Below are 13355 nucleotides of genomic sequence, written 5' to 3'. Positions count from 1 at the left end.
TAAGACAAGGCATATATTAAGTTATTTTAGCTGTTACGAGAAAAATAAATCTAACGAAATCTAAAATCTAAATCTAATAAATCTAAAACAAAATTCTAACGCCAATTCAACATGCCAGAATAAAACCTTATTTTTGAACAATGCGTAACGCCACTCGGCCTGGTGTGGCATAAGACTACATTTTAAACTTCAATGTTTAATTCTAAACAATCTCAAAACGCGTTGTGACATTTTTTTAAGCAGTAGCCTATATACATTAAGGGCATTGAAACCAGGATCTTAACTAAAACGCGTTCCGCGTAATCTCTCAAAAATTTGCCTAACTACTCCATGTATTTTTTTTTTTTAAGGACTGCTTTTGAAAATCACTATAAATTACTATGCAATTGTATCGCTCACGAGAGCTCTTCATTTATCTAATTCCTCAATAGAATAGCAAAAATATTCAGCGTCATTGCGCCTAATATCGTCTCTATTTTTAACTTTTGATTCTATTTTTTCAGTTCTAAAATTGATTCTATCTTTGGTTCTATTCTGTTGTAGCCTAATAGGCCTATATATATATATGAAAAATATGCCTATTAGGCTTAGGGTTTTATATTTAACCCACTTACATTTTAAAATACGGCAATTGCTGCTGTTTTGCACAATGTCCCTTTGCGCCACCTGGCGGTCATTTTGGGAACGACTTTGAAATGCGGCTGGTTTATTTTTGCTGCGGTGATTTCGCCGCGGCAGCTGGCGCGGCGGTAATAGGCAGTCTGGTTGTCCACCATCTGTAATTATAGCGGTCGCGTCCTGTGTAGACAGCTTCTAGTTATAGCGGTCGCGTCCGGTGTAGACAGCTTCTAGTTATAGCGGTGGCGTACGGTGTAGACAGCTTCTAGTTATAGCGGTGGCGTACGGTGTAGACAGCTTCTAGTTGCTTACGGTGTAGACAGCTTCTAGTTATAGCGGTGGCGTACGGTGTAGACAGCTTCTAAATGGTAAAATGGTAAATGGACTGCATTTATATAGCGCTTTCACAGACCCAATGGCCACCAAAGCGCTTTACAATATTGCCTCACATTCACCCATTCACTCACTCATTCATACACCGACGGCGGTGTCAGCCATGCAAGGCGATCCAGCTTGTCGGGAGCAGCTGGGGTTAGGTGTCTTGCTCAAGGACACCTCGACACTTGGTCAGGTGGAACCGGGGATTGAACCACCAACCTTCCGGTTTGTAGACAATCTACATGAACCACTGAGCCACTGCCGCCCCTAGTTATAGCGGTCGCGTACGGTGTAGACAGCTTCTAGTTATAGCGGTCGCGTACGGTGTAGACAGCTTCTAGTTATAGCGGTGGCGTACGGTGTAGACGGCTTCTAGTTATAGCGGTGGCGTACGGTGTAGACAGCTTCTAGTTATAGCGGTCGCGTACGGTGTAGACAGCTTCTAGTTATAGCGGTGGCGTACGGTGTAGACAGCTTCTAGTTATAGCGGTCGCGTACGGTGTAGACAGCTTCTAGTTATAGCGGTCGCGTACGGTGTAGACAGCTTCTAATTATAGCGGTCGCGTCCTGTGTAGACAGCTTCTAGTTATAGCGGTCACGTATGGTGTAGACAGCTTCTAGTTATAGCGGTCGCGTCCGGTGTAGACAGCTTCTAGTTATAGCGGTGGCGTACGGTGTAGACAGCTTCTAGTTATAGCGGTGGCGTACGGTGTAGACAGCTTCTAGTTGCGTACGGTGTAGACAGCTTCTAGTTATAGCGGTCGCGTACGGTGTAGACAGCTTCTAGTTATAGCGGTGGCGTACGGTGTAGACAGCTTCTAGTTATAGCGGTGGCGTACGGTGTAGACAGCTTCTAGTTATAGCGGTGGCGTATGGTGTAGACCAGTGGTTCTCAACTCCAGTCCTCGGGACCCACTGCTCTGCACATTTTGGATGTCTCTCTTATCTGACACACTCAGTTCAGTTCATGGAGTCTATCCTAACGAGCTGATGATCTGAATCAGGTGTGTTAAATAAGGGAGACATACACAATATGCAGAGCAGTGGGTCCCGAGGACTGGAGTTGAGAACCACTGGTGTAGACAGCTTCTAGTTATAGCGGTTGTGTACGGTGTAGACAGCTTCTAGTTATAGTGGTGGCGTACGGTGTAGACTAGACAGCTTCTAGTTATAGCGGTGGCGTATGGTGTAGACAGCTTCTAGTTATAGCGGTGGCGTAGGGTGTAGACAGCTTCTAGTTGCGTCCGGTGCAGACCAGTGATGGGAATAACGGCGTTTTAAATAAACGGCGTTACTAACGGCGTTATTTTTGTCAGTAACGAGTAATCAAACTAATTACTGTTTCCTCCGTTACAACGCCGATGCCGTTACTGTCAATAAAAATGCGGCGTTACTATAATTGATCTCACTGAAGCGGTTTTCATCCGAGTAGGCTCTCTCTGTGTGTGTGTTTATGAGGCACCGGACTGGACAAAAGCGAGGCGAATGCCGCGAGCCAGCGCGCTCGACAGTCCGCGAGAGAGACCGGAGTGTGTCTGAGAACGCGCTCGACAGTGCGCGAGAGAGACTGAGTGTGTCCGAGAATGCGCTCGACAGTGCGCGAGAGAGACCGAGTGTGTCCGAGCAACGAGCATAAATACTTTATTTATCAATAAATTACACATTTCAGCATTTGAATAATCTCTGTAGCATATTGGTATCATATGCAATGTTTTAATTAGTTTATATAGCCTAACATAAACTCCAAAATAACATGCAGGGAACGTTCAAACATGGCTATTTGTTTGACCGGTTGTTGTGCGGCAAACACGACTAATTTGGCTAAAATAACCTCTGATGATGACGTTCTCTGTAGGTTATAAAAATAAAGCCCCAAAAGATTATATTTTATTATTATTATTTATGTTGGTACATTGTTCAGTATTATATTGAGAGCACTTTTTGTTAAACTTAATATTGTGAGGAAGAAAATACTTCAAGTAGGCTATACAGAATGTCTACCAGTTGTAAGGTGTGTGAGTTTTATCATTTTAATGATATGCACTAGTGTATGTGTATGTAGGCTATATTTTCTATTACTATTTATTTATTTTTGGTACATTTCTTAAGAAGCATGTTCTTAATTCATTTAACATTTCATATTGGGGGTATCCAAGAAATTTCTTATATTTAAACTTTTTTTTTTTTTTTTAAGTAACGCAATAGTTACTTTCCCTGGTAATTAGTTACTTTTGTAATGATGTAATTCAGTTACTAACGCAGTTACTTTTTGTGAGAAGTAACTAGTAACTATAACTAATTACTTTTTTAAAGTAACTTACCCAACACTGGTGCAGACAGCTTCTAGTTGCGTCTGGTGTAGACAGCTTCTAGTTATAGCGGTGGCGTACGGTGTAGACAGCTTCTATTTATAGCGGTGGCGTACGGTGTAGACAGCTTCTAGTTATAGCGGTCGCGTACGGTGTAGACAGCTTCTAGTTATAGCGGTGGCGTACGGTGTAGACAGCTTCTATTTATAGCGGTGGCGTATGGTGTAGACCGCTTCTAGTTATAGCGGTGGCGTATGGTGTAGACCAGTGGTTCTCAACTCCAGTCCTCGGGACCCACTGCTCTGCACATTTTGGATGTCTCTCTTATCTGACACACTCAGTTCAGTTCATGGAGTCTATCCTAACGAGCTGATGATCTGAATCAGGTGTGTTAAATAAGGGAGACATACACACAATATGCAGAGCAGTGGGTCCCGAGGACTGGAGTTGAGAACCACTGGTGTAGACAGCTTCTAGTTATAGCGGTCGTGTACGGTGTAGACAGCTTCTAGTTATAGCGGTGGCGTACGGTGTAGACTAGACAGCTTCTAGTTATAGCGGTGGCGTATGGTGTAGACAGCTTCTAGTTATAGCGGTGGCGTACGGTGTAGACAGCTTCTAGTTATAGCGGTGGCGTATGGTGTAGACTAGTGTTGTCACGGTACCAAAATTTCAGTATTCGGTACCGATACCAGTGAAAATCCACGGTTCTCGGTACCAATTTCGGTACCAAAGCTTAATTTAGATTAAATTTACATAATTATATTAAAGTGTATATCACAAAGATGGAAACTGTAGTATTAAAAACACTTTACAATAAGATTCCATTTGTTAGATAACATTAGATAAAATGACCTAACAAAAAAAACAATAGTTATATACTGTCGCAATTATTCTCCTTTAGGGGTTAATTTAAAAATACATTTTTAAAATCAAAAGTTAACATTATTTCTGTTAACATTATTTAATGCACAATGAATGAAGTGAACAAACATGACCAATCAAGTGTTTTGTATTAAATAACATTCACAAACATTAATTAATGTTGTAAAAATATATTGTTCACTCAATGTTATGTTAGATAACGCTTTAAGTAATGTTAATGAATGGTATCTTATTGTAGCATTACCAAACTATACAGGAGATAAAATGTTTTATTTGACTTGACTATACTTTTATTTAATCCAAAACTGTATTCATATTTAACTTTAAAAGGGCTTTTTAAACCTGCTAAGAGTTATCCAGCCAAGAATAAGACTAGAACTGCTTTTCTGACGGACTGATATTAATGACGGCTTTTTATTTCTCATCTCCATAAATATATCTAGTAGTAAAGCTAATGCAAGGGCTAGAAATCAATTAATAGGCCTATGTCACACTTCCTCGTCGTCATGGAGAGCGCAGTTCGCACAAGCGTTTGTACTCCCGTGGCGTCTGTCGTTGCTATGCATCCATGAACGCACATGGAAAAGCGAGCGCGCCGCTTCTATTATGAGTGCGCTTGACGCGCGCCATTTGAAATAACGTATCTGCACGCGCAAAAACATCAGCACCACATCAGCAGCAGCACCGCCGATCGCCATCAGCGCTTTTATGAAGAGGACGCAACTGCACGCGCTTCGGGCATGCACGCGCATCAAGTACCGGGTTTGAGAAAACCTGGTACCGTGACGTTTAAAAAAAAATTAGTACCGACTTGGTACCGAAGTACCGGGTCTTTTGACAACACTAGTGTAGACAGCTTCTAGTTATAGCGGTGGCGTACGGTGTAGACAGCTTCTAGTTATAGCGGTCGTGTACGGTGTAGACAGCTTCTAGTTATAGCGGTGGCGTCCAGTGTAGACAGCTTCTAGTTATAGCGGTGGCGTACGGTGTAGACAGCTTCTAGTTATAGCGGTGGCGTACGGTGTAGACAGCTTCTAGTTATAGCGGTGGCGTCCAGTGTAGACAGCTTCTAGTTATAGCGGTGGCGTACGGTGTAGACAGCTTCTAGCTATAGCGGTGGCGTACGGTGTAGACAGCTTCTAGTTATAGCGGTGGCGTACGGTGTAGACAGCTTCTAGCTATAGCGGTGGCGTACGGTGTAGACAGCTTCTAGTTATAGCGGTGGCGTACGGTGTAGAGTAGACAGCTTCTAGCTATAGCGGTGGCGTACGGTGTAGACAGCTTCTAGCTATAGCGGTGGCGTACGGTGTAGACAGCTTCTAGTTATAGCGGTGGCGTACGGTGTAGACAGCTTCTAGTTATAGCGGTGGCGTACGGTGTAGACAGCTTCTAGTTATAGCGGTGGCGTACGGTGTAGACAGCTTCTAGTTATAGCGGTGGCGTACGGTGTAGACAGCTTCTAGTTATAGCGGTCGTGTACGGTGTAGACACGCTGAAAGTAATTAAATATCATAAACGTCCAACTATCTGACATCTGATAAAACCATATATTGATGTACATACAATTCTCCAGGCTGTTGTCAATGGTGACTAAGGGGCTGTTTATACGACACCGTTTTCAACTAAAAACGTAAACCTTTTTATGCGTTTTGGTCGTTCATGTACACGACAATAGCGTTTTGAAAACACAAAGTTTTGAAAACGCGTTTCAAAGTGCAAGTTTTTGAAAACGGTCTCTGTGTAAACAACAAAAATGTGAATCTCTGAAGATGATGATGTCATGCACATGGGTATTACATGTTCAGTCTATAGTGTTTCATCGTCATCTAATGGCCTGGCAGCAGAATACAGCGCTTTTAGTCGTTTTCTCGGATCCGTGTGAATGGGGATCGTTCTGACAATGGTGTCGTCTGTACGCGGAAAACTCAAAGGAAAAACTTCTCCGCTTTAAGCATATCGTTGTCGTGTAAACGTACCCTCAATTATAAATTATTTCTGCATTTTTTTCTTCTTTTGCATTTCAATCCATTTTAGTTGCTGTCTGGAGCCCCTGTTCTCTTTAAATATAGTGAGGAGAACTCTGGTAAACTAAGATGAAAGAGAAGAGAGAGGAAAGGAAATGCTAAAAAAAATAAATAAAAAAAAGTGTTTATCCATGTAAAAAAAAAGCCCAAGCGTTCTGCACCAGTATTATCTTAGAGAGAACGGATCGTCAATCCTATACTCTGCCATGAAAAACAGAGCCTGAGCAGAGGAAGATCAAGTCTTCATCTCCAAAAAAAGACAAAGACGAGGAGCAGCTTTACAGTGATGTTCAAAGCGTTCTGCAGATATTAAACACATCGACAGCTGAAGATGCTAAACCCGCTGAGCTGTTAAAATAGTCATGTGTAAACGCCTGCCTCTTTCCAACCAGCTCAGAGTTAAAAATGACCTTTCTGCAGTTTCAATGCATGGAGATGAAATTGAGCGTTTTTCTTAAGAAGCTCAAAGTGTCTAGGCTACAGTATGATGAGGTACAGACCAGCATATAAACAAATCCAAGCTGAATTCATTTCTTACTCGTCTCCACTGTGACACTCAGAGTTAAGTATGTAAGAGAGTACAGCTGTACGGTCCAGCTAAGATTGATTAATCCTGCATATATAAATCAGCACAAGTCCACAAATGCATTCAGGCAAGGCAATCTGAACACAGCAGAGAGACTGGCCTCCTGTATCAGTGTTATTGTGGACTTCAGCTGTGCTGAACACTCACATCCAAAGAACGCATTATGTGATTATGTGACCGCATCATGCCACGCCACTGACTTTGAGCACAGCATTATGAGCTGAGACTGCATATATGCTACCGTTCAAACGTCTCTCGCTTGCCACTGCTGCATTTATTTCAGCAAAACAGTAAAATATTACAAAATCATTAAAATATGTTTCCTATTAGAATATATTTTAAAATGTAATTTAATCCTGTGATGGTAGAAATCATTCTATCATTCTATCATATATCATATATGATGATTTGATGCTCAAGAAACATTTCTGATTATTATCACTGTTGAAAACAGGTGTAATGCTAAATATTTCTGTGGAAACTGTGATTTAAAAAAAAAAATTTATTCTTTGATGAAAGTATAAAAAAAAAAAACAGCATGTTTTTGACTTTTGTAACATTGACTGAATTTAATATGCCGTTGCTAAATAAAAGTATCTTTTAAAAAAAAATGTTTGGTGCAAAACAAACTTCTGAATGGTACAGTAGCCTATATGACAGAAATGATACAAACTGTTTAATTGCAAATTATAAATGGTGAATTTTGTTTACTTGTGTGAGAAGTATAATTGTTGTTAATTGTATAACTTTTTTTGTATTTGACGGTGACTACCCTCATTTGGACATCAGTGTCATTAATAGCTAACTGAGAACATTAATGGAATTTAACCTCTCCAATCTTTCTATCTACGCAACACCTAGCATGATCTTATGAAGGAGCTGCAGAGATGGCCCGATGCATCAAGACACACACACACACACACACACACACACACACACACACACACACACACACACACACACACACACACACACACACACACACACACACACACACACACACACACACACACACACACACACACACACACACACACACACACACACACACACACACACACACACACACACACACACACACACACACACACACACACACACACACACACACACACACACACAGCTGACCAGCTTGGCCATAAAACCTTCATTACTTCTGCAATGAGGTGGCTCTCAGAGTAGAACAGAGGGCGTCCAGGGGCCCGTCTCTATCTTTGATTTACAACACGCACATCGCCTCCCTCGGCCAGCTGAGGCTTTCAACCGCATCACCATCAATCCTCATTACCTCACATGGTAAAAACAACACAGCCCCTTATGAGGAGTCCAGGTTCTTTAATACAGCATCGTATGGGCTTCTCAATCTGGCCAAGAACATGTTTGTGGGACGTGTCCCTATACATTTTTTTTGTGTGTTACGAATTCCAACTATATATACACTTTCTGAAGAAACTGAGTGAGAAAATGTTGTGTGATCTCCAACATGTTGCTAGCATGGTCTGGAAGCCCAAGTCAAAAGATCATGATTTGGCTGTCTGAGACAAATTTGGGGAATCCTAGAAGATTCCTCTAGTCCTGTGGCGGTGAAGTGATATTATCGGCATAAAAAAACAAAAAACGTTTCAAGACAAAACGTGATCAAAATTAACGCTATAGATTGTTTTTGTTTGCTAACCACCTTTTCAATTCCGCACTTAATGCAGTTCACAGTCATCGAACGTGTCACAGCTTGATGATGTAAAACGCTGGATGGGTCTTTTAGCGTATTAACGAGTTTTTAACGAGTCTTGACTGTTGTTAAGTCTGACATTAAAGAAATCTGAGATCCTACAGAGTGATATGGATTACAGCGGGGATCATTTTCATTCGGTCTGACAAGCAACAATCGTAAAGGACTATTAAAAATATATATATATCTAAAAAAACAGATTTAGAATACTAATAGCTCACCTAAGTTTAAAAAAATGCATGATCTGAGGTATAGTTCTTGAGGTATGTCTTAGTGATGATAATTTAAGCCTTAGCAAACACCACTAAAAAGTACTCTTTATTAATTGGGCTTGTAAAATACTATTTTCCAGAGGCTAGCGTTTTATAAACCTTTATTGTCTACAGTCTGCAGTTATTGGACGTAACTGAGCTCTGCCTACATAGAAATTCCACTTAGCGTCCAATCTCGCAACAATGTCCTAATTAGGTTGTTAATGATTGATCATTCAGGCCCTGGATAAAGGCCGGGGCATCCGCCTTGAATAAGTGCCTATTTTTCCTATAGTAAATCATGTTAAACCAAAGAACCCTCCCCGTTCATTTGACCTCCCAGTTTAAAGCGAATGCTGACTGTCCCGCTGCTGTTACAGAAGTGTGCTTGGCTGCAGGTCCACTCTGCTACGGCAGCACACTTCTAAACACTTATTTATTCAGGGTACAAGAAAAACCTCTCTTTTTCTGGGAGTGTGCTTGAAGGTGATTACTCTGCAACATCACAGTTACTAGCCTAGATCCATAACCACCAGACTATCAAAACTGCCATACAAAAATATAAGCTCTTTGATGACAAGCATTTTGTAAAGATGTGAAGATTTTCTTAATGGCAATCTGATCAGGCATGGAAAGACACCAATGGCAAATCCAAATGGCAAAGTAAAATGTAAAGTTGTTTTCACATGTAAACGGTTTACACAATCAGAACAGAGTACATCATTCACATGGAGAAGTCTTAAAGGCACAGTAGCAATAAAAGTGAGATGCTTTAAAAAAAAATACAAACAAGGCATGTGTTACTCACCATGAACCGCAGGTCATCGAAGCCGTTGAGCAGAAGCTTGCTCTCATACTGTGGAAGGCCTATATGCTCCAACCAATCACCGACCGACTGCTCCAGTAGCCTCCCAGATCCACCTGCAGACAGAGGAAGGCGCTTGAGCAGCGAGAAACCGTTGAGACGATAGCATCGGCACTCAGAGGAAGAGACGTGGCACTGCCACATCATCCTCGGCCAGCAGTGCCGAGAGCACAAACACCAAGAAGGCAGAGGCGACAGGATCCCGGCCGAGAGGTGTGGTCGCTCCCACAGCAGGGGCGAACCACGCTTGCTAAGAATGAAGTTCGTTTTTCCGAATTTGGGATGAAGATGGGCCCAACGCTGAGGTTGATCACAGACTTAGACTCCACATTACCGTCCAATTTATAATTAAGAAGTTGTAACAAGTTGCTATGAAATATGCACACAGAAAACAGCTGGGGGCCAAGACCAGCAATTATCGAAGTTTCCATTTGAGTCCAAAATCAGCCTATGAATCAAAGGTTTGATTTCACAATCCAAACAGTGAGAGAAGACGATGTGCATCCATAGAAACAACATTGTAATAAAACCAATTTCTTTAGAATCCCGGCAAAGCTAGTTCCTGAAAATGCGAGCTTGCAGATCCATCTTCGCACACCCTAATGGACTGAGCTGTTTAATGAGGAAGAGCACAGCAGGGGATCAGGAAAAACTTTCCCTCCTGGGGTGTCCACGTGGAGGTAGGTGCACAAAACAAACGTCCCACCTTTAACTAACACAAGCAGACGTGTTGTCCGTGCAACTCTAATTATGCCCAAACAATGTCTACCAATCCCATGCAGAGTGACTCTTACTAATAACTCTCAAAACGTCACAATCTCCTGATCTCCTAAGAGTGACTAAAAATTGCTATGAGCCTGGAAACTCTTAAATTGTGTATACTGCGCTCTTCATCCCCATGCAAATGAACTTCTAATCCAATCTCAATGATATTGGTACTTAAAAGTCAAGCAGGACTGCATGACTTGCATTGTACAAAGTCACTCTGTGGTTCTCAGGATCAAAGGTACATGAGATCAAGCACTGGTGTTTGGAAGGCAGAGAGAAAAAAAAGCTATCACAACTCTTTGCTCTGATAAAACTCTTGATATCATCTTTCTTCTACAACAAATATGCCTGCCTATGATTAAATTTAGTTGCAGAAGAAGAAGCTGACGGAAAAGAGGGCACCAAACACATGCCTCACTAATAAACCTAGACTTGAAGAAGTCAGTCTAATCAAAGAGGAATTAAAAGAAAAAGTGAACAGAAAACCAATGATCCAATGAGAGCTAGTATCTGCCAGAGTTATTCAACTTAATCAGAGACTCCAAACCGCAAAAGTACAAGACTCGCTTTTCCAACACAACAAAGTCTTCCCAGAAACGTAGAAGTCCACTTCCCACACGATCAGTCAATCCTCCGAGTAGTTTGCAGACGTCTAGATATCCCTCTAGTTCCTCGAGACATCACGGCAGCTGCTCAATTAGAAATGCAAGGTCAGTGGGATGTTTGTCAAGCCTGCTCCACAGAATGACGCTCAAACTTGACACACTTTGCAGGGCGAGCGGTGCAGACGAGTCTGGATGTTGTAAGAAATGCAGCAGTAATCCCTTCGGCACAGAAGGTGCGGTCTCCTTGTTCAACCGGACACTGTCAATTCTGCTCTGCAACACTCCTGCTCCGTCTCCTCCTTTCTCTCCCTCACTCCTGCTCTCCCCTCCCTCTCCCTGTCTCCTCCCCTCCCTGCCTCGCTCGCTCTTCCCCTCAAAGAAACTGCGGGCCTGCTGTCCATTGTCTTAGGACTCATCGAACCTTTGTCCCATCCATTGACCTGACCAAGACCATTCCTCTTTTGCCAGTGTAGTCGACTATGTTAACAATATTAGAGGCATTGATTCAAAAGACAAAGAAAGAAACAAGGTGCAATGATAAATAGTGCTTACACAGAAAGCAAAGCACAAACACAGAGGCATATGCAGAGCTTCTTGGCTGGAGGGTGTAGATCTGAGATTATTGCCAAGCTGCAGGGCAGTTCTTCTTCTAATTCCCCTGACACTCATGCATGTTAATATTTTAGCACCTTTATCCACATAGACAGAAACAAAATGAAAAAAATCTGTAAAAAAAATTCTGTTGCAGGAGTTTGTAAATGATATATGGTATTCTTGATGTGACAGGTGCCTTTATTTGGCTTGATATTAGGAAAGGTGGGCCAAGTCAAAGTCAAAGAAGTTCACTTTAGTTTAAATAAACAAACAAACGTATTGTTTCCATCTAAAATGGTACAAGTGAACCAAGATTGTTCTGGGAGGCATCTAGGTGGTGGCTTTCTAGTCTAGCCCACTCACTGTGATATTCTGGTTCCTAGATTTATTTGTCCATTTTATTGCTTATCTAAAAATCTGAAGTCTGATTTCTTAAAAAGGTAATAGCACAACTCAATAAGCTGCATGATTTGAGGTATCAAACAGTGCAGGACAAGCAACACTTTAAAGTCTTACTTTGGTTATGGGTTTGTTCAAATTCATATTGTCAAGGACGCGCAAAAGTAATAAATGCTGGCTTTAGTAAGCACCAGTAATAAAATTAAAAACCAGGAATCATGTCCAAGTAGGATGCCCGCAGGAAACAGGAAATGAGGTCAGTGCCAGTGCCATGTGACAAAAGGACAGTGGAAGGACTGGTCCTCTAGCTAGTTATATGGGCCAATGAACCCAGTTGGAATACAAAGGCCCCTTGCAGAGACACAAACCACTTGAAACAGTGTCTACAGGCTTTAAGATAAACTGATGTGAGGATGGTGATTTATTCAAGGCTTAAACTTAAGAACAGAATCTTCCCCCGTACGTTTTTGCAGGAGTTGCCAAACCGTGCTTACAGGACCGAGTGGTACAGCAAGCGTGACAGTCTCGATTGCTGTAGTTTGGTTGATTCCAGAGGAAGGTCAATAAACTGCCTCCATACAGAACAAGGTCAAGCATCACAACAAGGGCTGAATCGTCAAGCATCTCAGCGCCCATTGATTTAACTCTCAAGTGTCCCCTCGTCCTTCAACGGCACACTGGGATTTCTCATTCTCCATTTAAAGGGCCAGCCAACCCCATATCCTTTATTCACTAATGTAACTCTTCTGGACTTGGCCTTCATCCTCCTCTTGCCCATCAAGAGGTTATTGTGTTTCATTGCTGGTCTGCTCAGTCAGGTCTCATTTCATAGGAGAGGTGATCTGGAGGCAGATCCTCATTCAAACATACAATCCTCAAAGACACGTGATGCTCAGTTAACATCAGGAGACCAAACCGCCAGCTAACTTTGGCTACAATGAGCAGTGATTGAAAAAACATCTCCCCTCTCAATTAAAACACAATAAATAAAAAATACAATGCATTGTGCATTATGTCATAAACTTTTTGCATCTTTCAGCTGAATAATGAAACAGGGCAGCAGTGTTTAGATACAGCTGAAAGGGTAACGCCATCACATACCTGTGGCGGAGCAATCCTGGTCTTTGGAGAAGTCAATGCCGGCACCAATCAAAGTCATGATCTTCTCAATCTGTAAGAGAAAAAAAAACACAATGAGACAACCACATGAAGACACTAACCATAGCGCAATTTGGAAAAAAAGCAGCTGTAATTTATGTTAAACTTTGCATTAATGATTTCCCAGCAGAGCAGATGAAGCGGTAAACAGCGACAATACTGACTGAGAAACACACCATCTATCAT

At 41.8% G+C, this 13355-nt stretch overlaps 1 protein-coding gene across 10 annotated transcripts in view; it reads right to left on the bottom strand.

Moving 5' to 3' along the window:
* LOC309480498 (ankyrin repeat and SAM domain-containing protein 1A) overlaps nucleotides 1–13355 on the bottom strand; it is a 128301-nt gene that overhangs the window by 38811 nt on the left and 76135 nt on the right. For all 10 annotated transcript variants that reach the window (XM_082145009.1, XM_082145010.1, XM_082145006.1 and 7 more), the window contains 2 exons: nucleotides 13113–13182; nucleotides 9589–9701 (listed from right to left, as the gene is read on the bottom strand). In XM_082145009.1, coding sequence (XP_082001135.1) covers nucleotides 9589–9701; nucleotides 13113–13182 — 183 coding nt within the window. The remainder of the gene's footprint in view (nucleotides 1–9588; nucleotides 9702–13112; nucleotides 13183–13355) is intronic.

The sequence above is a fragment of the Leuciscus leuciscus genome (assembly GCF_965113295.1).
Source record: "Leuciscus leuciscus genome assembly, chromosome: 18".
Lineage (NCBI taxonomy): Eukaryota > Metazoa > Chordata > Actinopteri > Cypriniformes > Leuciscidae > Leuciscus > Leuciscus leuciscus.
This window is presented reverse-complemented; position numbering and strand designations above follow the sequence as displayed.